This window comes from Monodon monoceros, unplaced genomic scaffold (genome assembly GCF_005190385.1).
Source record: "Monodon monoceros isolate NGI ecotype Baffin Bay Population unplaced genomic scaffold, NGI_Narwhal_1 Super_Scaffold_10, whole genome shotgun sequence".
Classification (NCBI taxonomy): domain Eukaryota; kingdom Metazoa; phylum Chordata; class Mammalia; order Artiodactyla; family Monodontidae; genus Monodon; species Monodon monoceros.
In genome coordinates, this window is record NW_021703766.1 from 35,798,521 (window position 1) to 35,823,515 (window position 24,995).

The following is a 24,995-nucleotide window of genomic DNA, read 5'->3' on the forward strand; positions in this document are numbered from 1 at the left end:
GAGTTTCTGCTGAAAGATCAGCCGTTAACCTTATGGGGATTCCCTTGTGTGTTATTTGTTGTTTATCCCTTGCTTCTTTTAATGTGCTTTCTTTGTATTTACTTTTTGATAGTTTCATTAATATGTGTCTTGGCATGTTTCTCCTTTGATTTATCCTGTATGGGACTCTCTGTGCTTCCTGGACTTGATTAACTATTTCCTTTACCATATTTGGGAAGTTTTTAGTATAATCTCTTCAAATATTTTCTCAGTCCCTTTATTTTTCTTTTCTTCTTCTAGGACCCCTATAATTTGAATGTTGGTGCGTTGAATGTTGTCCCAGAGGTCTCTGAGACTGTCCTCAGTTTTTTTCATTCTTTTTTCTTTATTCTGCTCTGCAGTAGTTATTTCCACTATTTTATCTTCCAGGTCACTTATCCGTTCTTCTGCCTCAGTTATTCTGCTATTGATCCCTTCTAGAGTAGTTTTAGTTTCATTTATTGTGTTGTTCATCATTGCTTGTTTCCCCTTTAGTTCTTCTAGGTCCTTGTTAGATGTTTCTTGCATTTTCTCTATTCTATTTCCAAGATTTTGGATCATCTTTACTATCATTATTCTGAATTCTTTTTCAGGTAACTGCCTATTTCCTCTTCATTTGTTTGGTCTGGTGGGTTTTTACCTTCATTTGCTGTGTGTTTTTCTGTCTTCTTATTTTGCTTATCTTACTGTGTTTGGTGTCTCCTTTTTGCAGGCTGCAGGTTCATAGTTCCCGTTGTTTTTGGTGTGTGTCCCCAGTGGCTAAGGTTGTTTCAGTGGGTTGTGTCGGTTTCCTGGTGGAGGGTACTAGTGCCTGTGTTCTGGTGGATGAGGCTGGATCTTTTCTTTCTGGTGGCAGGTGCCCATCTGGTGGTGTGTTTTGGGGTGTCTGTGGCCTTATTATGATTTTATGCAGCCTCTGTGCTAATGGGTGGGGCTGTGTTCCTATCTTGCTATTTGTTTGGCATAGGGTGCCCAGCACTGTAGCTTGTTGGTCATTGAGTGAAGCTGGGTCTTGGTGTTGAGATGGAGATCTCTGGGAGATTTTCACTTTTTGATATTACGTGGCGCTCGGAGGTCTCTTGTGGACCAGTGTCCTGAAGTTGGCTCTCCCACCTCAGTGGCACAGCCCTGACACCTGGCTGGAGCACCAACAGCCTGTCCTAGAAACAGCTCCGAATTTAAGGAGAAAAAATAGAAAGAAAGAGGATAAAATAAAATAAAGATAAAATAAAATAAAGTTATTAAAATAAAAAGAAAATTGTTAAGAAAGAAAATTTTTTTATGTTAAAGAAAATTTTTTTATGTTAAAAAAAAAAAAAAAAAAACCAGACAGACAGAATCCTAGGACAAATGGTAAAAGCAAAGCTATACAGACAAAATCTCACACAGAAGCATAAACATACACACTCACAAAAAGAGGAAAAGGGAATAAAATATTATATATTGCTCTCAATGTCCACCTCCTCAATTTGGTATGATTCACTGTCTATTCAGGTATTCCACAGATGCAGGGTACATCAAGTTGATTGTGGTGATTTAATCAACTGCTCCTGAGGCTGCTGGGAGAGATTTCCCCTTCTCTTCTTTGTTCGCACAGCTCCGGGTTTTCAGCTTTGGATGTGGATCTGCCTCTGCCGTAGGTTGCCTGAGGGCGTCTGTTCTTTGCTCAGACAGGACGGGGTTAAAGGAGCAGCTGATTCGGGGGCTCTGGCTCACTCAGGCCGGGGGGAGGGAGGGGTACGGATGCGGGGCGAGCCTGCAGCAGCAGAGGCCGGCATGATGTTGCACCTGCCTGAGGCGCGCCATGCATTCTCCCGGGGAAGTTGTCCCTGGATCATGGGACCCTGGCAGTGGCGGGCTGCACAGGCTCCCGGGAGAGGCGGTGTGGATAGTGACCTGTGCTTGCACACAGGCTTCTTAGTGGCTGCAGCAGCAGCCTTAGCATCTCATGCCCATGCCTGGGGTCCGTGCTGATAGACGTGGCTCCCGCCCGTCTCTGGAGCTCCTTTAAGCAGTGCTCTTAATCCCCTCTCCTTGCGCACCAGGAAACAAAGAGGGAAGAAAGAGTCTCTTGTCTCTTCGGCAGCTCCAGACTTTTCCCGGACTCCCTCCCAGCTAGCCGTGCCGCACTAACCCCTTCAGGCTGTGTTCACGCCACCAACCCCAGTTCTCTCCCTGCATCCGACAGAAGCCCGAGCCTCAGCTCCCAGCCCCCGCCCACCCCGGAGGGTGAACAGAGAAGCCTCTCGGCCTGGTGAGTGCTGGTCGGCACTGATCCTCTGTGCGGGAATCTCTCCGCTTTGCCCTCTGCACCCCTGTTGCTGCACTTTCCTCCGTAGCTCTGAAGCTTCCCCATCCGCCACTCACAGTCTCCGCCCGCGCTGGGGCTTCTAGTGTGTGGAAACCTTTCCTCCTTCACAGCTCCCTCCCACTGGTGCAGGTCCCGTCCCTATTCTTTTGTCCGTTCTTTTTCTTTTTTCTTTTGCCCTACTCAGGTACGTGGGGAGTTTCTTGCCTTTTGGGAGGTCTGAGGTCTTCTGCCAGAATTCAGTGGGTGTTCTATAGGAGCAGTTCCACGTGTAGATGTATTTCTGATGTATTTGTGGGGAGGAAGGTGATGTCCGTGTCTTACTCTTCCGCCATCTTCTCAAATCCCCTCATGACTAGTTTTCTTAATCAAATGGCTACCATGAGGGTAGATACCAAAATGAGGTAAAGAGAAAAGCAACTATGTCTGCTTTTGTAAAATCCTACTCTTAAATACATACCAGCAATATTGTAAAAGACAAACATTTTTTAGCAAAGATAAAGAATAAAATTTATTGGGCAGCTACTAAATATCAAGTGTTTTGCATATAACATCTTGTTTAATCCTCAGAATAATATCTTCAGGTAGGTTTTATTACTCCTACTTTTACAGAGAAGGAAACCAAGTCTCAAAGATGTAAAGTTACTTGCTCAAGATCAAACAAGTATTAAACAACAGAGCGAGGATGAGATTCAGGTATAGCTGAACACAAAATGTGTACGCTTTCCTTAGGCTCTTAAAGGGGGCCACAACACATAACAGTCCAGAAGCCTCAGGCCTATGGTCTCTTTAAGCCAAATGAACTTTATTAATCGGTTGACTACTAAATTAGGCTGAAACAAGGCTGCTACATAAGTGCCTAAAAAGAAGAGAGTGTCAGACATACAAAATAAAAAGTTGAGTTTTTCCCAGAATATAAAATAAAACTTTACCAGCTATTGATATGCCTATCAAATCAAATAAATAAAATCAAATTAATCAAAAAACCTAAAAAGAAATAAATAAAGAAAAAAACTCAAGTCACATGCTGATAAACTCACTGAGATACTGATAAACTTACAGAGCCAAGATAGAGATAAGCCAATGATTCAATTTAAGGAATAATTTTTAAATTATCTTATCATCTAAGAGTAAAAGTAAAAATGCCATGACATTTTTTACCTCATCACAAAATGCCATAGCAATTACTACAAATAACTGAACTTGTAATGCCAATGTCATTGCTCTAGCTGATCAACTCTGCTAATCTAAAATATAACTGCAGTAGTCAAATGAGAAATGGAAGCCATCTAAGTTACTGGATGCTACACTCCTTCCCCAATAATTAGTTAATTCATTTTGGTTGTGGAATTTGCCTATAAATTCGTTGGCCAGTAGGTTTTACCACAAGGCTCTTTAAAGAAAAGCCTGGACATCCAGATCTCTTTTTGGATTTAAGCAGTTAAAACAAAAGAAAGTATATTCAACCACAGCACATACTGACACATTAGCATTCAGAGCACAGCTCAGGCATGCACGCACGGAAACGCAGGACACACTAAATTCGATAAAGAGTAGAAATAAAGAAAAACATAGCAGAAACAAATCCAAGAGGAATAAAGAGGGTTAAAATGCATAAAACAATCTGGGTATATTAGAAATTAATTTTCCAAAATCAAGATACTGGCTTTCACTTTTGGTAATGTTAAATAGTTTCTAGCCAAAGGTACCAAGAAAAGCTCAGCTATAAACCCAGGACATTCTTTAAAGATTGTTAAATGGAATCACACCATTATACACTCTCCCACAATGATAACGTCCAAGGAACTACAATAGCAGAAAACAAATCATTTCCAACATAAATGAAGTATTTCTACATTAGTAAATAAACTATAAATGCAAACCACTCTATTTAACAGATAATAGTTTTATTTCTTTATAGTTATCACTAAGTTTTGGTTAGATGAACCCCAAGTGTCTATACTGAAAGTAATTTATAAGGAATCCATCTTTTAAATGGCTTATAACGATTAAGTTTGGTATTTTCCTATTTAGTTTCTTGGTGCATTCTATTTTGATTTAATAATATGGTACTGGAAAAACTTCTTGTATATGGTTTTAAACACTCTATGTAATGTTAAGCACAGTTCTTAGGTTTTGAAATTTTCGGGACTATTGATGCATAAAAAAGCATACCTTTAGCATTCTATTTCCCAGTAACTGCTGAAGGACTTTGTCAGTGCTGAAAACCCATCAAGCCCTTATTAAGAAAGCCAAGATGAAAACGAGAGCCTGATGCTTAAAAGAAAGCACAGTTCAAAGATACATGTCCTCTTGTTCTCTTAGTTCAAAAGATTAAATCAAAAATCAATTGGCAATGTTACATATAATATACTATTTTGTCATTTGGCAGATGACAACTAAAGACATGGATCATTATTGTTTCTTAAAGTATAAGCTTTGTTTTCTCCTGTCTGTGACTCTTCTGTAAGCTATTTCCTATTTCTTTTCTTCAAGATTTTTCCCGTCCATCTTGCCAAAACAGGGCTTGAAATACCAATGGAAATAAACGGTGGGGGAACCACCTCTGAAAGGCTATGGTGAAACCAAAAAGAAAGAAGTTTTCACTTACACTGTTTTGATTGAGTCATCTCACAGTAATGAGTCCTGAGGCTTGAATATTCTGCTTAAGGCACACTAAAGACAAAGCAGCCTCTTGCCAAGAGGCTTTTCCCAATGTTCACACACAAAACAGGTTTTAAATGGCCCAAGGTGGGTCACAACCCACAGAAAAAAGCCGTAAAGACTTCAGTCTTCATTTCAGCTCTATGGCCACTTAACAAAGCCCTTCTCTTCCAGATACATTCAAAGGCCTGTGTTCCTAATGGGAATCCATATATGGTCTTTCCTGGATGCATGGACTTCTTCCAAATTGTTTTCAAGACCCAGGGCACTCATCTGGAGAGCAATTCCACAGCTTTCATCCACCTTGCAAAGGGTCTCACCAACCTGACAGTCACTGCACCAACACCTCCTCCAGCCCTTACACCAGGAAGCCATGGGATGAAAGGCAAAGCACATGGCCTTGAAACATAATAGTCTCAGGACCTGGGGCAACTTGCTTCATCTCTGTGGGCTTCCCTTTCCTGTCTATGAAAATACATATAAAAATACCTACTTCACAAGGAGTTGATGAAGAGAAAATAATTGGGATGCTGACCAAATTTTTCTACTTTATAAGAGTTAGTCTGTTATGCAAAAAGACAAAAATTATCGAAGAAGCTTTTTAACTACCCAGGTGATAATTAAGCCTCCCAGATACTGAGGAACTGCCCCTGGTCAAACAGAGCTAGTGTCAAGACAGGGGATCCACTCTGCATTTCTCATGCTTCTCACACCACAGACTACATTCACCATACAGTGCAAACTTGAGCCCAACAATAACAGAAATGGTGCTCAGGCTTGGGCCCACCAAAGAGGAAATAAAACCAAAATAATATCTTATGGTGACATCAACCTTCAGAAACAAAGGTATTTAAAATTACCAAATGACCCTTTTGGGGTCTACACACTTACCAGACCTTAAGAAAGCTGGTGGAGAAGAGACGACTGCATCAGGTGAGCTGGCCATTTCAAACTGTTGACTCTAATCATAAGCATCGCAGGCTAAACTATAGCAATTTTCAAAACTGTTTAGTGAAGGTTAGAAGCAATCAGCATTAGATTAATTGAAAGCAGTGTGAGCAGTTATTAACATGATGCGGTGTGCAACGAAGGCAATAATTGAGGTTCATTATAATTTTATTTTCTCTTTTATGACTTGAAAATTTGATTTTCTTTGCTTTGATAAGTTACATTTGCTTATATGGATGAGGCAGGAAATATATAATGGCCACTTATTAAACATTACATAAGAGTAGCATCGAGTAGCTCTATTGAGCAGTGAAGTGATTATGCTACTATGTAACAATGCTCAGAACTTTGCAGTGGCATCTATATCATAGTCAGGTTAGTCCAAGTTTCAAACAAAACTCACTTTATATACTCCTCTAAAAGTAACAAACAGAATCAGGGTGATTGCTTTTAATGACACAGGAAGTCAATGATTCACTAAAGAAAGTTTATAGTCTACACGTCCCACCTATCAGAAGAATCTGAAACCTCAACTAATTTGGAGGGATGACTTCAAATGGCATCTCTTTTATTGCTATGATGTAAACATATAGGAACATCCCACATTTATACAATACACTCAACTACCTTGTACATGAAACTGGATTTAAGTGACTGCATTCAACAATAGTTAAATAAAATTTGATTTTTTTTTTCTCAGTAAAGAAAGAGAAGGTAGGTTTTCAAAGCTTACTGTTATGACACGCAGTTCAGAGGAAATTAAGACTGGAGAAGAAAATAAACCCTATACGTTTATTAGAGGAAAAGAGAAATGCTGTAAAAGTATATGTTGAGGGTAGAGCTCAGTTTCCTGTAAGAAAACTCCAGTTACTCTCTTTGACAGGAAATTATCAACTCAATAACCCTTTTTATAGCCCAGATAGACTCACTGTTAGTGGTCAACTCAATACTTCAGTATGACACAAAAAGTTTGAGGAAAAGTGTGAAACAGAAATAGACGTGACTATTCTAAGTAACTGTACTAACACTAAAATGTACTAACGACTAGTTTTTGAAAAATTCTCTCATATGGTAGTTTTGCTATAACCCTAAGTAAATAAGTGCACAACTATTTTTAAGGTTTTGAAAACAGAATGGAATAAGCAACAAAGATTGGGTGGATTTCTCCTGTACGATTTGTGAAATTACTTTCTTCAAAAAAAAAAAAAAAAAAAGACTGCTAAGAACTCTGTTGTCTGCACAACAACTAAGAACTTCATGAATGGGAAAAGCCAAAATATAATGGGGTAGTATTAGCTGAGGGGAAAAAAACAAAACCCTTAATACCAATGCAAATGCATAGTTAGTTTTCCTAGGGCTATGTCTTTCAATGTTATCAGATTATCGACTTTGACATTATCATCTCCCAACACTAATTTATATAGTAACAACAAGCCTTCAAAAGGGAAGATTCTTAGATGAAGACTTGTCATTCCACCATCTTTCCTGTTTATAGGAACACTTTTTAGCTCGAGATTACATCCAGCCAGCCAGGAATAAGAGAAGTTTCAATCCTGGCTGTCAGATGAGTTATCAGCCACAAGTGCTAACTTCAAAATGTGACTCTGCAATTTGAACAAGTCAGCTCAGGACACTGTAACTACTATAACTGCCTGCGCAGCGTCTTCTGACCTAGGTGGCCTCGGGTCTGGGAGCCACAACTGGGAACTAGGCCACTTGCCCAGGGAAGGGGCCCACTTCCTTCTGAGTCCTAACTATGCTCACCGTGACCCCCTTCGTGGCCTGAGGCCCGGTCTCCCTCAATTTCTGACACATAGATAACTGGCTAAGTCTCAGAACTTGTAATGTGAAAAGGAGATACGAAATAAGGCAACAAGCAGCCGCCAGTTTTCTAGGACCAGACCCTAGTCACATGTAAAAATGAGGGGAGGAATACAGACAGGGAGGGGATTCCCGGGAATGTGGCCACCGCCTGATTTCTAAGACTCCAGGAGAAGTCGGCACCACCACCTACTTTTCGAGAGGGAACACACACGAAATATAGTTGGGGAAGCAAAACGGAGCAAAGGTGGGACCACCACCTAATGGGGAAAGACATCAAGAGGAAGTCAGGGACCACCGTCTGCTTTCTAAGGGGAAACACGCGGGCACAGGTTCATTCCAGGACCCCCATCTGCCTCCTGCCCAAGGCTCTTGAGGGGGAGTACCCTCTACGGTGCGGGGGAAAGGGGTGGCGCCCCAGCCAGCCAAACCTGAGCGCTTGATCCGGGCTCTTCGCTCCAAGACCTTCCAGCTCACTTCGGCCACGAGCCCCGCCATCGCGCTCGAGCCGCCGTCTTGGCCACCGCCCCCGGGGCCGCCTGTCAGCTCCTCCCGGCCGGCCCCGCCCCCCCGCGCGACACTGTCGGGAGGCGCACCGGCCGGAAGTGAGCGCGAGGGTGAGCTTCAACCTAGCTTCGCGGCCTCCCGAGCGTCAGTGGGGCAGCCCTACGGGAGAGTGAGACAGGGCCTGGCCGCGGTCTTACGGGCGTCTGGGCTACGCTTTTTCTCTCTCGGCCGGCGGCACGGTGCTTTCCGGCTGCCGTCAAGCGCAGCAGTGGGCCGGCGGGTGGGGGCCGAGGGGCTGCCATGGCGGCGGCACGCCGGCTGCTGGGCTCCTGGGTGTTGCTGGCGCCGCTGCTTGGGGGCCTCGCGCTGCTGGGAGTCGGGCCGGTCCCGGCGCGGGCACTGCACAACGTCACGGCCGAGCTCTTTGGGGCCGAGGCCTGGGGCACCCTGGCGGCCTTCGGAGACCTCAACTCTGACAAGCAGACGGACCTCTTCGTGCTGCGGGAAAGTCAGTGCTTGCCCGGCCCTCCCTCTGTTCGCGTGCCCCTCCCAGTGTTCCCCACACCCCTTGCCCGGATTCTCGGTCCTCCTGCATTTCCCGGCCCTTCTCTCCCAGCCCTCTCCCCCTTTATTTCCAGCATCCTTGCAGCTTGCCTTTTTTTCCCCATCTTTTCCAAACCCAGGTCCTGGCCTGACCACTCCACCGTTTGATCCACCCCCGCAAGCACTGGAAACACCCCGGTTTTTTGGGTTTTTTTCCTGAGACGACCGCGGCCGTCACTCACGCACTCCGCCCTTCTCATGGAATCACCTTGCAAAGTCCTTCCTGATTCCCAGTAGTCTTTGTAGCGTGCCTTTACGTTCCCTCCCAAGGTCCCTTCATTCCTGTCTGCTGTATTTCCTCCAGTCTCCCTTCCCCTTTGATGAACTGGAAAACGTGCGACTTGACAATTTCCTCTCGTAGAGGACTTCTCCCTCCCTTTTCAGTTACCTTGTTCACCCTCCCCTCCCTTTGTCAGGGTCCCAGCTTTCTTGGAAACTACTGTTCCTTCCCAAGGGCCTAAACACTCCACAATTCTCACAAGTATTTCACAGGCACTACTAATAAACCCAGTGTCTCCTTGGAAAAGGGTCCTCAAACTGCAGGTTTTTCTCCCTTCTGGGCTGCCGTAGTCTTTTGTGTGCAAAAGACTTCCTTGCTTTGGCCACCACCCTAGTCTTCCAAATCTGTGTTTTCTTTTCCAGCTTGAGGTTCTTGGGAGTTCTTGGCTTTAACCATCATTAAACAAACTTTTTTTTGTAAATCTTGATGCTGACAATGGGCATTAGAGGGTCTTAGTATTCTCTAGTACCCACAAAGCAGGTACTGTTTAAGGTCAAGGCTGTGAAAGAAGGAAGTGAAGCACTCATAGAGTTTGACTGACAGGATCTTGGCCCAGATCTCTTGGAGTCCTTGTCAGGACTCCAGAGCCTCTTGTGGACCTTGGGTATTTCCCCATCTTTGTATGACTCCATGTACTGCAAGAAGGGTGTATACTGCCTAACCTATAGCCACTCCACCCAAACTGGAGACAGAGATTCTCCCCTTTAAAGATGCCCTGTGTTTGACTAAACAATTTCAAAAATCTGATCCAATGAGTGCTCATTGAACTCCAGAAATGCATCAACCTGGGGGATGGTTCTGTAGGAGCCACAAGAGGGTAGTCTTGGAGGATTCAGCTTTTTCTGCTTAACTATGACATCATGTCCTAGTTACTAGTCAGATACCCACAGTAGGAGTTTCTGTGTCCTTGGTGTCATGCATCTGTGCAATGGACTAAACAGCCTTATAAGAGGCTGAGTTGTTAGGTTTGGGGAAGACGAGACTTAACACGTAGTATAGTTATAAAGCATATTCTTTATATGCTTCCTTTAAGTCAATCAGTCTGACTCCTGGCAGAAGCCATTGGCTTCAATTTGCCTTGACCAACTACATTTTTCCTTGTTCATCCTTCTAGTTTCCCTGCTGCTTTGAATATTGAATTTGTGATATACTGTTAGGAATCTCCATTCCATTAGTCTAATAGGACCAACCTTGAGAGGGCAGACGAACTGGAGTAAAATAAAAGTTTTCTTATTGAAAACAGTGCCCAGAAAGCTTCTTGTAACCACTAATCGTATGTTTCACTGGGAATCATTTTTCTAATGTATACTTGCTTCTTTTAGGAAATGATTTAATCGTCTTTTTGGCAGACCAGAACGCACCCTATTTTAAACCCAAAGTAAAGGTATCCTTGAAGTAAGTACAAATGTATTTGTTTCTGTGAAACGGTCATTAGTGTAATAATAGATATGCAGTAACTAGTTGGATTGTCTTTGAAATCAGTTTTACTCTGAAGTGGTGTTGTGGTACAAAACCACTAGTTATGAGGTATGAAGCAAGTAATTTGTTAGGAAAATTAGTGAGCGTACCAAAGTTTAAAAATGATTTGCTTTAAAAAATAAATAAATAATTTTGAGTGGAACCGGGTCTGTTCTTACATAAACACCTTTCAGTCCCTTGCAATCTGATATGCTTTCTTGAATGTCTTGGGGATTGTCCCTCATCCTGAGTGGATTGTCCCTCATCCTGAGTGTGCCTGTGAGAGCAGCTCAGTCACAGACTCATCAGATCAACTTTGTCCTTGGTGGTCTGAGGGAGGAGTTTGCACTGGGGTCAATGAACTCTGTTCTAATTTTTCATTTATTGACTGATAGGTGGTGACTGCTAGGTGACTCAGGATGATTTTGAGGAAATTCAAATCAAACTGAATTTTTTAAATGTTCAAATAATAGTTATATTTTTTTTATATGACTGGCATTGCATGAAGCACAGTGACCATCATCGACAGTGAGCCAACACAGTTTTGAAACTAAGAAGCAAGGATTGATCACTGTCTGGAGGAAGAGATGAGTCAGTGCAGGCTAAAGTGGCAGCTTCTAGAAAGTTATGGGACTTGTGCTTGACCTTAAGATAAGTAAAATTTAGGTGGGGGCTTTCAAGCTTCAGGACACAGCATTAACAAGAGATGGTAGTAAAAACAGCAGGTTGTGAAGAGGAGGTGGAAAGATTTGCCTGACAGAAGTGGAGGGTATACTTTGGAAAGTTATGGACTAGGAAGATGAGATCAGGGCAGACTAGGAACCTTCATAAGTATCAGAAAGAATTGACCTCAATCCTGAGAAAAGTGGGGAATCATTACAGGTTCTTGTTTAAAGGAGAGGTGGTGAAAACGGTATTTTAAATTGATTTGATTTACTCATTAACCATGTGCAGGATGAATTGGTATGTAGAAAGATCAGAGATTACTTGGAAACTGTGCAAACAATTTAAGAAGTCCTCATATTGGGTAATGAGTGCTCAGATTCTACAATATTTAACTTAAACTCAAACATATGTAAAAAAAAATTGGCCTTGAGTTAGAACATTGAGGCGTTGAGGGGAAAGTTATAGATGGATAAACAGATTATACCTTTTGAGAAATGTTCCTTGATACTGGATGTCAGCGTGCTTGGAGTGGGGAGGGAACAGAAGTTGATAAATATTACATCCAAGAAAGGAACTGCCTAGAAGTGGTTTTTCATGGAAGATTAAAAGTTAAGGAATTTGTGGGCTATTAAAGACTTGGGTTCCACTGAGTTTTTTAAAAATCCCAATTAATTTTTCTTTGATTAATGTAATGTTGTTTTATATACTTATAAAAGTTAGAAACTCTTGTATTTATTTAGTATAGTTTTGAAAAACTAACTGTCCTTCACTGTATTCTTCCCCCTCTCCCCTGTTCCTCTCTCAAATGCAACCACTTTTAAAACTTTGAGCTGTTTCTTCTGATGTTTATTTCCATATTCTAAAATAAGTTTTTATACTGTAATTTCTTGAGTTACCATCTTCATCTCTTGGATTTTTTGTTAGCATAGACAAAGATTTAGCATCTTTAAATTGGCTCCATCTCCATAGAGTTATATCATATTTTAGCTTGGTCAGTAATCATTGTATAAATTCTGGCCCTGTAGATTATGTGTACTTTAGAGCCAAGCAGTATACAGTATTTCATTTCTCTATGGTTTTTCCCTCCAAAGTAAATGATTGTTTTTTAAAAAATAAATTGCATTGTTTTCTGTGTACCTATCCTTAATTTCTTTGCAGATGTTCCATCATACCTGCCATATACCTGTTGTGCTTTTTCTTTCTCCCATTGAGTCCTCTGCACTCCTCCCCAATCTGAATTCATTCTCTAGGCCTTCTGCAGAGTTACTGTTTGGAGACTTTCCCTTTGTCATTCTTTGTTTGATCCCTATCTCTTGGATCCTGTGCCATTTTGTTCTTTGCTTCTTCATTTACTTCACTGGAGTGTATCCTTCAAGAAATTCCTGAGAAAGGATGTCCCTCCATTTCCAAAACCTTTTTCTACTCACTCTTTGATTGGCCTGTAGTCTTCTAGCTTCATCGGTTGCAGGTTTTAAATCCATTGCTATTCTTTTTCCTAATCCTTCAAATATGACTTATTTTTAATTTTTGAAGCTATTAGGGTCTCTTCTTTATCCCTTTTCTCTGAAATTTCATAATATGTCTTGGTGTAGACTATTTTTCATTCATTATTCTAGCCTCCCTTCAAGCTAGAGGCTTCTATACTTCGGACCTTTTTGAAATGTTCTTATGTTATTTCTCTGATTATTTTTTTTGTTTTCTCTTTCAGGAATTCCTACTAGTTAGTTATTGGACTGCCTAACTCCATCCTTTATTTCTTTATTTCATTTGTGTTTTTGTCATTTTGTGTTTTTTTCCCCGTGGGAAGTTTTCTTAATTTTATCTTCGGCCTTCTATTGAATAGTTTTATGTTAGCTGTCATATTTTCTTTTTATCTCCAAGAAGTTTTCTTTGTTCTCTTATTGTTCTTTTCTCTTAGCACGCTGTTCTTTTTTTTTTTTAATGGGTGTATTTTCTTATGTCTTCAAGTGTGGTTTTGAAGTTTTCTTTTGTTTCCTCTGTTATCTCTGTTTTTTTCAGATTCCTTATTAGTATTTGTTTTGGCTCTCTTTAATACTCATAGCTTTCTTTAAAAGGCAGGTAACTCTTTATTATACTATATCAAGAATAAGGTACTAAAGAGCTAATTGGAAACTCTGCGTAATGGGACTTACCTCCTGTCTCCTGCCCTGTGGATATGTTCCTGGCTGACTGGCATCCTAGGAATTTGGCAAAGTTGAGGGCAAGGGCCAAACTTCCTTTGTAGACTTTCCATTAACTCCCTGTTTTTAGCGTAAGGCCAATATCTTACCCTCTCCTGTAACTTACATCTCTAATGCCTGAAAACTACTTGGTTGTTGGCATGCTGAGCAAGAAGGAGAAGGGACCATCACAGAAAAGGTGTTTTCAGCCTTACATCTTACTTTTGTCTTCTGCTATTTCAGATGACTCCAAATTCTGAGCCTTTCAGAGGTTCTTGAGGGCAAAAAGCTTCTTGAGCCTTTTCTCCAAGCACTTCAGCTTATACAGTTGACCATTGAACGACATGGGTCTGAACTGCATAGGTCCACTTACATACAGATTTTTTTTCACTAAATACATACTGCAGTACTACACTATGCCCAGTTGGTTGAATCTGTGAATGTAGAACCAAGGATGTGGGGGACCAAGTATAAAGTTATACCAGCTATGGATTTTCGACTGCAAGTGGTCAGTGCCTCTAACCCCACGTGTTCTTCAAGGGTCAACTGTAGTTTCCTTGCCCTGCTAAGGCAGATCCTTTCATGATCTCTTTGTCTTTGAGGGTTATGCTTTTTTTTTAAAAAAAAATTCCATATCATTTTAGTAGGTTCTAAATGAAGAAGATTCTTCTTCATTCTTCTAGGTTCTTTAGAACCTAGAAGTAGGTTCTAAAGAAGAAGAGATAAATTCGTGTGTCAGTCTGTTATTTTGTAAAGTTCTAATTCCTATTTTTACAACCATAAAGAAGGGCAATTTTAGGAATAAAACCTGATCAGGTTAAGTTCCCATCTAGTCCTTTGTAATATATTACTGACTATTTCAAGGTACTTTTTGACCCCAAATCATTAATTTATTTGAACAGGTATTACTGCCAGGTATGTGCAGCATTTGTATGACTGCACATGCATACATACACAGGTACACATACAGAGGTATACACTTAGATGCAGCTTGCTACATAGTAGCACGTGCAGTTGCTATATCATCATTTTTAAAGACCAGTTATTTTTCATGGAAAGGTTAAAGCATTGTTGGAATTCTTTGAGGAAACTGGCATTACAAAAAATATTTTATCATAGTGAGGATCAATTTTAGAGGCCAACCCAACTGAATTTGAATTCCAGCTATTCCATTTAACTAGCTGTTTAACAATGAAAGCTACTTCAACCTCAGTTTCCTGGTCTGTTCAGTGAGAATTACGATACCTATTTCAGGTGATGGAGATTATCAGATAATAGCTATTAAGTACTTGATGTAATATCTGAGACATAGTAAGTAGCTGAATTAAAATAAAGCTATTATGTTGTTGTTTTCCTTAGTCTTACCCTTGTCAGTATTTTCCTCATTTTCACTTTAAGTAAAACCTATTATATATATTTTTATATTCTTGATGCCGTTTAGAAAATAATTATCCATAGGCTGTTTGGAAACTTACTGTCTTGCTATTTGTTCTTAAGTAGAATTAAATGTAAATTGAATTTAAGGCCTATTTTTTGATTGGGTCACTCAGACAGCATTATGACAAGACTCCAGAATGTTTTGTTAAGTTTTCAAGGTTAATGTAAACCATTTTAGAATATTTTATTATTAAAAATGTAGAATTAGGTATGTATGTTTTGATAGTGTATTGCGAGGTTTGGTCAAAAAGAACTTATTTTTCATTGCAAATCTTGAAATAAAATGACAAGTTTTCACTGTAAATTTCAAATCTGCATTAAAATCTAAAATTAAGTAATCTATAGATAATATCTTTTATAAAATCAGTGATACCTTCAGTGCTTTAGCAATTGATAATGAGCCTCCATTTATGTTGTTTTTTTTTTTTTTTTTGGTCGCACTGTGCTATTACAGTTCCCTGACCAGGGACCTGACCCCCACCCCCTCATTGGAAGCCCAGAGTCTTAACCACTAGACTGCCAGGGAAGTCCTTTGAGCCTCCATTCGTATAAACACCATCCATATGTCCTGGTATCTTTGACAAAAGAACTAGGCGAAAGGATTAAGCCAATGCTTGAACATAAAACTGTGCTTCCTCTTAATAAATATTTCAACTTTTTCTTGTTTCTTAAAACCATCTGCATCCATCCTGAATTCTTTCATAGACCAAAGAGGCCTACATACATGAAGGATGATAAGCTATTAAAGAACAGAATGTAATTAATCAGTTCTGTGAATTTTTAAATTTTGCATGGAAAATAGTTTTGTATGGTATAAATATAGAAGTGTACTTTTCTATTATAGCTCTACCGGAATGTTTGTTTCTTTTAGGAATCACAGTACATTGATAACAAGTGTAGTCCCGGGGGATTATGATGGAGATTCACAAATGGATGTTCTTCTGACATATCTTCCCAAAAATCACGCCAACGGTGAATTAGGAGCTATTATCTTCTGGGGACAGAATCAAACCTTAGGTGAATTTGTTTTAAGAGTTTTTAATATTTATCACTGGATATTAAAGGAGAAATATGCCTGGTATTCTTAGGTCAGTGTAACAAAAATAATGTTAAGAAATCAGTTCAAAAATGCAGTTCTTGAGTGTCAGTAATTGTCTCTAAAAACTTCTTTAAAAGTCTGTTTTCTGGTTCTTCTATTTCAACCTAGAACTGGTCTGCAGTCAGCTCCAGGGAACAAAATCTACTTTCTTAGCTTAAGGAAGAGAGAATTTATTAAAGGTTTTTTATGCTTTACAGAGTTATTGTAATGGCTAAAGAACACACACAAGGTTGAACTTTCAGGAACAATCCTCAAAGCCTTCAAAGAAGCTATTGCCTTTTTACCATCAGAAAGTGGCAAGTTGCACAACAGGTGCCAGAATGACACTTGCTCACCAGCAAAATGGATGCCATGCACCCTCCCTCTTAGTACTTACAATTCAGTGATCAGACATTAAGACAAATGGCAGAAACACAACCTTCACCTCATTCCTGCCTTGGAAAACTCACCATATCTAATTAGCAAGGCTTACATTTTATTTAGAATCTTAAATGCAAGGATATCTGAGAAATGCTATTTTTGGTTTCTAGTCTCCCCAGAACAGGAAAGCACAAAAAGTTTAGAGTAAAGGTTGAGAGTCAGTCTACCATATCTACCCACAAATCTTCAAGTCTTATCTGAAAAGCCAATTAATTATACCTAAATGGACAACTTTGTTCATGGAGCCAGACTGAAGAAAGGAGGAGAGGAGGGCATGGATGTTTTAGAGTCTAGTAGTTTTGCATGTATTGGGTTCTTTATATCAAAACCTTAATTGTCAACTGCTCTACTGCTAAATTGTATATAAAGAAGACTCATCTAAGAGATTTTCAGAATGAAGACTCAAAAGGAAGTTATTGTAATGCTGGTCTTCACTGTAGAATAAACTCTCCCAATATATCTTTACAAACTTGATGTCCATTTAAGTTAGATTTATAGTGGCTCATTAATGCTAATAGTTGGAATTAATTAGAGATGAATTTTGAAAAGAATGAAAGAGTATTTTTCCCTAAGTGCAAATATCAAAAATAATGTGTTATAAAATGCCTTTTCATTTATATATTTTCTTTTTTTTTTAACAGATCCTTGCAATATGACCATACTCAATAGGACTTTTCAGGATGAACCATTAATTATGGAGTAAGTATGTGCTTGCTTCCCTTTGAATGATTTTAAACTTACAAACATAAAATCTTTCACATAGGAAACTACTTTGCTAAGTTGTATTGACTCTAAATTCATCCTTCATTTAAAGCTGATAGGGGCCTGTCCTCTGAATTATATATTTATTTGCCATGATGGAAGAAAGAGAAAGGTGAAATTCATTATTTTGCAAAGAGGGAGAGATTTGTCTTTTTGGTTTTGTTTTAAAAGCTTTGAATGTGTCCATGATGGATCTTTGTTGATCCTAGCCGTGTCGTTACTCAACTAAGAAAACTGTTTTTGGATAAAACTGTTAGTGCTTGATTGACAGATACAAAGGGTAGAGGATTTCCTCTAGAGACCTAGAAAGATTTCTGTATTAAGGAGAAACTTTGTCCTTTTCACAACTCTTCCTTAGTATTATCATTTATCTCCTCAAAGTAGACTCACGTACCAGGATAAAGTTAATCCAAATTTCTGTTAGGATTCTGGTAATGATGTAGATATCATTTCGGGGAGTAAACAATGTATAGCCACATTCTTGTTTCCAGTGCTGCCTTTTGTACAGTTATTAAAATCATAGTCATACATCAATAGGTCAGTAACCATTAGATGTCTGAACTTTAATTCACGGATTAATCTTTTTAAAGGTGCTCAGCTTGATTTTTTTATAATTGGGTGTTTTTCATTGTTGTTACAATATTCAGTGGCTAGTATAAATTTTTATACCAACTAGGGATTACTTTTGTGGGTTATTTCTCCTAAGCCTATCTGACTAAATAAGGAGGGTCATGATTCTGAAATAACAGTCTCCTTATCACTCAGAGACAGGCTAGGCTATGTAGAGGTTACAGACAACACCAAAATCTCACAACAAAAGTTTATTTCTTGCTCACACTGCAGGTCCAGTGTGGGTCAGTGATAGGCTCTTTTGCCAGCTCTCAGAGTGTCTTACAGGCCTCATCATCTGTGGAGCTGTACCGTCATGTTCTTCTCATTGCCAAGATGACTGGAGGGTCCAATAACGAAAATTAAACACTTTGGCCTCAGAGTGAAACACGTCACATCTGACATTCCATTGATTGCAACAGATACTGACTGTTGTATGTCTACCACACCTCCCCAAAGTTTGTTTTTCTTTTTAAACTAAATTAGAAGTGAGAATTTAATAAAATAGCTGCTTAATGTCTTTAATGTTTTCTTTTTAGCTTCAATGCCGATTTAATTCCTGATATATTTGGTATCACAAATGAATCCAACCAGCCACAAATACTATTAGGAGGGTGAGTAAATATTATTATATCCATGTAATTAATTGTACATGTTGCTGTTGGAGGGACTGTGTATTTATGTGAACGGATTGCTTTAACCATTGGGGGAAAAAACCCCAGCTCATTGGAAATCCTTGTTTAAGATTTTTAAAAGGACATTTGGCCAACATATAAGCTTTCTCAAACACTATGGATTTGATCTGCGACTGGTTTCTGTGTAGAGCCAGTTTAATCCTTTTATCCCTCTGGAAATTAGAGATACAAACTTTGCAAGTCCCCATTTAAATATTGGTTCATTGGATGTTTTTAGAAATGGAAAGATTTAATTTAAATAGTATGTATAGCTGCCGTCTTGATTGAGTTCTCTACCTTAGTCATGTTAGCTCCCAGATGTTCATTGATAAGCCTTGTTCCTTCTGTTCAATGAGCAATTAATAATTGCCTGAAAATATAAACATTCCTTCTCTAAGCTCTGGAGACTTTTCCATATATACTCTATCCTTGATCAGTTTGTATGCTAGGATTCTCTTATTATCCAAGAATGCCATTCTTAGGGAAAACTGCCTGTAATCTTGCATTTCAAAGATCTCCATTATAATTCCTCTAGATTTAAATAGAACTGCCTTCCTAACACAAGAATTCATGATAGCAAGATACTTTTCATGAGATACCTTCAACTTGGTTAATTTTTTCTGTATTTGATAAGGCAAACATTTTAAGAGTACAGAACACATTTATTTATTTTTTTGACTTTCCAGCAAGTACAGAGAACCACCTTTATCAATCTGTCTTCCCAGGCACTATAAATCTAATGAATTTTCCCTCTGTGTTTTGGAGACGTAATGTATTTTTATGATTAGTTTCTGAAATGTGATGCACAGGCACAAAGACAAGTAAATTATCAAAATGTGAGCTATTCTGAGGTGAAACTGTTACATTTCCTATCACTTTTTCTTAAAAGTTTTCCATAAAGAATATGAGTATTTTTATGCTAGTCATAGTGACCCTTGAAAGACTTGCTGTGAATCTTTAATGAGAAACCTGTTTTTTCCTCAAACTTTGAAAAGTACCTGGAAGAGAACCCTGCTTTAGAGACCAGCTGGATGGAGATCTTGCTTTGCCTTTGCGGCCATGTCTGGGAGGAACTGAGTGTGGGTGGGCTAGGGGAAGGCACAGGTGACTCCTACCATAGCAAGCCCTGCTTGTTTGTCTTGGGTAGACATGTGATTGAGAATGTGATGGTGGCTTCTGGCCTGGTTTATTTCATGGTAATCTCCATTTTAGTGAAAGAAATACTTGGAATGTTTTTAATGTGATGTGGTTTGACCTTTGGAAATTTAAACTTATGAAACAGCTATTGTAGATAATTGAAAAAGTAAAAACTACTAGATATTGTGTGATAATGTCATAGCTTATTTATTTGTTCTGAATTCTATGTTAGATTTTTTTTTCCTCTGATGCTTCTTTAAAAACTTATTCTGGGGCTTCCCTGGTGACGCACTGGTTGAGAGTCCGCCTCCTGATGCAGGGGACACGGGTTCGTGCCCCGGTCCGGGAAGATCCCACATGCCGTGGAGCGGCTAGGCCCGTGAGCCATGGCCGCTGAGCCTGCGCGTCCGGAGCCTGTGCTCTGCAGCGGGAGAGGCCACAACAGTGAGAGGCCTGCGTACTGCAAAAAAAAAAACCAAAAACTTATTCTGCCTAAAGATATATTCACTTTTATTTTTTATACATTATTCTCTGGCATACTACAGTATACTGGAGTAATTCTCTACTATTTTATGATATTTCTCATTTAAACTTCAGTTACAGATTAAACAATAGTAGCTAACCATATTATAGGTAACAAGTTTGTATCCAAGATTTATCCTGTTACCTTTGTCCTGATAACTTTTAAAATGAAGTTATAAAAATTGACAGAAAGGAATTTCTGTCAAGAACATTGTTAGGATGACTATTGCTTGCGTTATCATTATTCAGACAACAGAAAGCTGAATATGTCTCTATGGGGGCAAGCATTAATATGTTACTAAAATAAGAAAAATGTATTTTGCCATATCAGTTTTATGTTACAGATATATGATTAGGTGTATAAGTGAAAAAGCCATTAGTATTGACATTTTGGACCATTTGCATGACTAATGATTGGCAGCCCAGTCTTTTAAGTCTGTTAAAGACTTAAAAGTCTATTGGCAGCCCAGTCTATTAAGGAATCTAACCAACTTTTGCAACTTAAATATTATGCTTATTTATGCCAGACCCAAGATTATCTTAAATTTAATTAAATTTGGCTAGCACCTTAATTTTATGGGAAATTTTGCAATGGTCTTTAAGTAGAATGCTAAATGCTCCCATGGGATTGTGCGGGAAAGCCCATGGCTGTAAGTGGCCCAGTACAGGCATGGAAACAGGAGATTGCCCACAGGTAAAACTAACATCAGTTCGGCTGGAGTAAGGGTGCAGATGGTCAGCCTAAGCTGGAAACAGTGATAGGTAGAAGAATCCCTTTTAATTGGTACTGTGGGGGTTATCTGATAGGGACAGGAAGGGTGCTAAACCTCTGCTGAGGTGCCAGAGATAATTGAAGTGCGTTAAATGTACAAAGGTGAGGATTCAGTTTGCGCCTCCATCTCACTTTATAATGACTTGAAATAATGTAATAATGTGCCACATTACTTAGAAATAACACCTAGCTATTAAGTGTTAGAGCAGCTTTTGCAGTGATGAGGTTATCGTTAATGAGCATTTTCTGTAAAAGGGTATTTGAAACTGATGTTGCATAAGCATTCAGGATATTGTTTTTAGTATTGACGTGAAAACACTTGTGCCTGTAATTTTAATCAAAGCCAAATGTAATGTTGGTCTGTTCATATTTTCTGTGACTCATATACTGAGTTCAAACACATTACTGGGTCAGGCCCAAGTTGTATACCTGGGAATATTAATCCAGGTATGTGACGAACAAGCACTTTTGCCATATTCCATTTACTTCACAAACATTTGCATGAATATTTTGAGTGGAATATTAATGGCACTGAAAGCAGCCATTTTTAACTTATTTATGTGAGTGGATATTTTTCCTCCATTAGCAGAAAAAACTATCTTCTATTTAAGTATAGGTATTTAATCTCAATTCAGAAGGAATAAATCCCTGTTTTTCTATGTAATCTTCTTACATTATAACCAATGACTGATTTATTAAATCACCCTTCATTTTTACTGCTGATTTGTTTGTTTGCTGGTGCATTACAGAAAATTTTGCAAATATTTATCTTAATGAAAAAATGATATTTGTCATTTAAATCTATTTAGAAAAAATATGAAAATTAAGAGATTTATAACACAAAAGAAAACCAAATAATCATCAGGACAGCTTTTAACTTTATAGTCAGCATTAGTACTCATAGTCTTAACAGAAAAAGGTAGCTTTGAGATGATTCATATTTTCTTAGAATTCCCCTAGCAAGCCCCTCCCTTTCTCACCTTATACACCATTTGTATTTTGAGCATTGTTGTTTAAAGGAATCTATTAGGACTTAAGAAATAAGTTTTTTATTGGTATTTCCATAGAAACAGAGCATCAGTTTTATAACTTTTCTCTTTTCCTAAAGAAACTTTGCTATTGGAGATAAATTCATTGATTCTCTCGTTTCTCGCCTAAACCTTTCCTTTTCAAAATTAAGCCACAGAAATAGTGAAAGCTTTAGCAGATAACTTAGAATTGTATATGCTGTGATTATTTCAAGTGACTTGTTATTCAAGGATCCATAATTTTATTTCCTGGAGTCCCACCAGAAGCTTTTGGGGAGTCAATTAAATGACGCTTGATTCCCTGGTGATTTATTATACTGCTTTGTTTTATGTTCTGGTTGGCAGTGTTGTATGTAAGTGAACTTTTGATTGTTTCTAAGTGAATTTAAGAGGTTATTCTCAAAATTTACTCACTTTGCTTTTAGTTAAATCTTACAATTTTTAAGATATGTTTTCTTTGTAGTAATCATTTAGAAAGAGAGCTTCTTTTGAGTTTTTGTGCAAGTAAATTCAACGGTAATTGTTCATCATTAATATTGATGATATTTAAAAGTGTTTTGAATTCAACATATTTCTATTAGCATATATCAAAATTTTGTTTCCTTCTTTGAGAGGAAACCATTTTGTTTTATTTTATTACGATTTGCATGTATTGAAAAAAGTCCATTTTAAAACAAGCATAGAGGGCTTCCCTAGTGGCGCAGTGGTTGAGAGTCTGCCTGCCGATGCAGGGGACACGGGTTCGGGCCCCGGTCCGGGAAGATCCCACATGCCACGGAGCTGCTAGGCCCGTGAGCCATGGCCACTGAGCCTGCGCATCCGGAGCCTGTGCTCCACAACGGGAGAGGCCACAACAGTGAGAGGCCCGCGTACCACAAAAAAAAAAAAAACCAAAAAGACAAGCATAGAATACCAATGAACTGTACACTTAAAAATGGTTAAGATGGTAACTTCTATGTTGTATATATTTTACCACAATAAAAATTAGAAAAAGAAAAACAAACAAGCACAGTTAGAGAAGCTATGTGTATAGAGCAGACTTTGAGTAAGCTTGGTCTATATTATCATTTCAATTTAGGGTAAAATGAATCAAAATAATTTATAATTCCTGAAAATACAGGTTAAGTTCTCTTTCATTAGAGTCGTATTGTATGTTTTAAAAATGTATATTCTGTTGAAAATGCCCTACAAATACTTGATTTTTAACAGTCTGGAGGCCTAGGCTCTGAGCTGCATGAGTTCCTGAGTTCCATAGTAGTCCTGAGTAGAGATGGGGGCCTATGCTTCTCCTCAGACTGCCTACTCTTCTGTCTTCCTGCCCTAGGAGCCAGTGCTGCTAGGGCCGTCTTTCAGGTGTAATATCACTGTTGCACACCCTGTGGAGGTAGGAACATTTGGACAAAGTAAGGATATGGCTGAAAGAAATCGCCACATTTTCTCTTATGAACATAAGGTGCTATTTCTAAGAGGTCCTTAAGATTTATCTGGTCTGACCCATACCTTTGAATTCTAATAGAGGCCCAAGAGTGAGTGAATAACCCATCAAGTATTTACCAATGTAACTCTGTTCTTCAGCCATGCTTCTTTTCCCACTCTTCTCTCATGTGTTGTACTCCTCACCATGCCCCTCCTGAAGAGGCATAACTGAGGATTGCACAGCTTATTGTCCTCTGTGAGGCTCAGGGTTGGATGGGGAAGGATGAAAAGAAAGAGAATCCTAAACAAGCCTATTTACTTTTTAAAATATCTACTTAGTAACTCTGGGGTTGGCAGTTTCCATCAGTTGTCTCATATTTTTCCCACAACGGGTAGCTGTGTAGTTCAAGAGGCGCTGTCAAGGAGCCAGCTAATTCAAAGGTTAAGTGACCACTGTAAGCTTGCAATGTAAATAAATGGTAGATCTGGGATTTGAATCTTGGTCTTCCAAATTGTAAAGCCTTTGTTCCTGCCTTCAACTCTGTATAGCCATTACCATTGTTATAGTCACAGAGGGCCTTGGTGGTGCTCCAACATGGTTAACTTAGACTTCGTCATAGCATAGTGGTTGTTTTCCAAGAAGAAGCAATAGAAGAGTATAGACAGAAGCTGGAGATCTCTTTAAGGCTTGGTCCTGGCAGTTAAACAGCATCACTTCTGTGGCATTCTAATCAAAGAATTAGCTAATATTCTAGGGAATTTGAGGATTATGTACTCTACCTCTAGATGTGAGCGTGGCTTAACTGAAATGTAAAAGAGCATGTGGGATGGGAAATAATGTGGTCATCTTTGGATACACAGCATGGTAGGCTGTGTTTATTTACTTTACCATAGGTAAAGACTTGCAAAGGAATATGCAAACACAGATCATTTAAGCAACTAGATCCTCAGGTTTCATAGGTACTCCTACCTAAAATTGATGAGCCTGAAAACGTACCTATTTTCACTATAACTTTCTCCTCCTTCATGTAAGAAAGCCATGTTCTTTACCCTTCCTAAATCTCACTAATTGTACATTTCCTGGGGAGTAAAAACCCGTACAGCACGAAACACAGGTATACTAAACTAATAGAATTTCCAGTTCTTCCTCTTCTCCTATTTCTTCTTCCTATTTCTCTTCAGATGAAGCTTGGTAGCAAAAAGCATTTTGATCCACATTGATATGTTCTGAATTCAGATGTGCTAGAGTGGGGTTGTGGGAGTAATGACAGTTTTTGTTTAATGACTTTGCCTCCTGCATTCCCTGACTACTGTCAAAGAATCTGTAATTATTGAGAGAGGGTCCTGGGAGAGCACAGCACAGAGCATCCGTAAGAAACACCAAATTCAGCAAAGCAGACCTTTTAGCTCTTCTTAGTACTCTATCCCTAAGACACGTAATTAAATGGAAGGAAGGTACTTTTCATGCCTATGTAGTTTTGGATCATGCCAGTGATTGTTTCAGATGTGACCAGAACGTTCTCAAGGACTACCAAACCTATGGATAAAACTTTTACGTAATTTCTTTTATATTTGGTATGCATTTTTCTGTAATGTAGCTAATACCTACTTTATCAAATCATATCAAGAAAATTCCATTTAAAGTCAAATATTTTATCTTGTCTTA

The 24,995-nt window shown here is 39.0% G+C and overlaps 2 protein-coding genes across 5 annotated transcripts in view; one reads left to right on the forward strand and one right to left on the reverse strand.

Moving 5' to 3' along the window:
* The window catches only part of PHKB (phosphorylase kinase regulatory subunit beta), a 200,475-nt gene extending 192,198 nt beyond the window's left edge, over positions 1–8,277 (reverse strand). For 2 of the 4 annotated variants that reach the window (XM_029200886.1, XM_029200909.1), the window contains exon 1: positions 8,191–8,273. In XM_029200886.1, coding sequence (XP_029056719.1) covers positions 8,191–8,257 — 67 coding nt within the window. In that variant the 5' untranslated portion in view covers positions 8,258–8,273. Of the gene's footprint in view, positions 1–5,881; positions 6,940–8,190 lie in introns of those variants that run through there. The other 2 variants (XM_029200896.1, XM_029200902.1) reach the window with 2 other exon arrangements.
* A 61-nt stretch (positions 8,278–8,338) lies between these two features.
* ITFG1 (integrin alpha FG-GAP repeat containing 1) overlaps positions 8,339–24,995 on the forward strand; it is a 242,593-nt gene continuing 225,936 nt past the window's right edge. Inside the window, exons 1-5 of the mRNA XM_029242010.1 lie at positions 8,339–8,774; positions 10,472–10,544; positions 15,762–15,907; positions 17,051–17,108; positions 18,320–18,394. Coding sequence (XP_029097843.1) covers positions 8,567–8,774; positions 10,472–10,544; positions 15,762–15,907; positions 17,051–17,108; positions 18,320–18,394 — 560 coding nt within the window. The 5' untranslated portion in view covers positions 8,339–8,566. The remainder of the gene's footprint in view (positions 8,775–10,471; positions 10,545–15,761; positions 15,908–17,050; positions 17,109–18,319; positions 18,395–24,995) is intronic.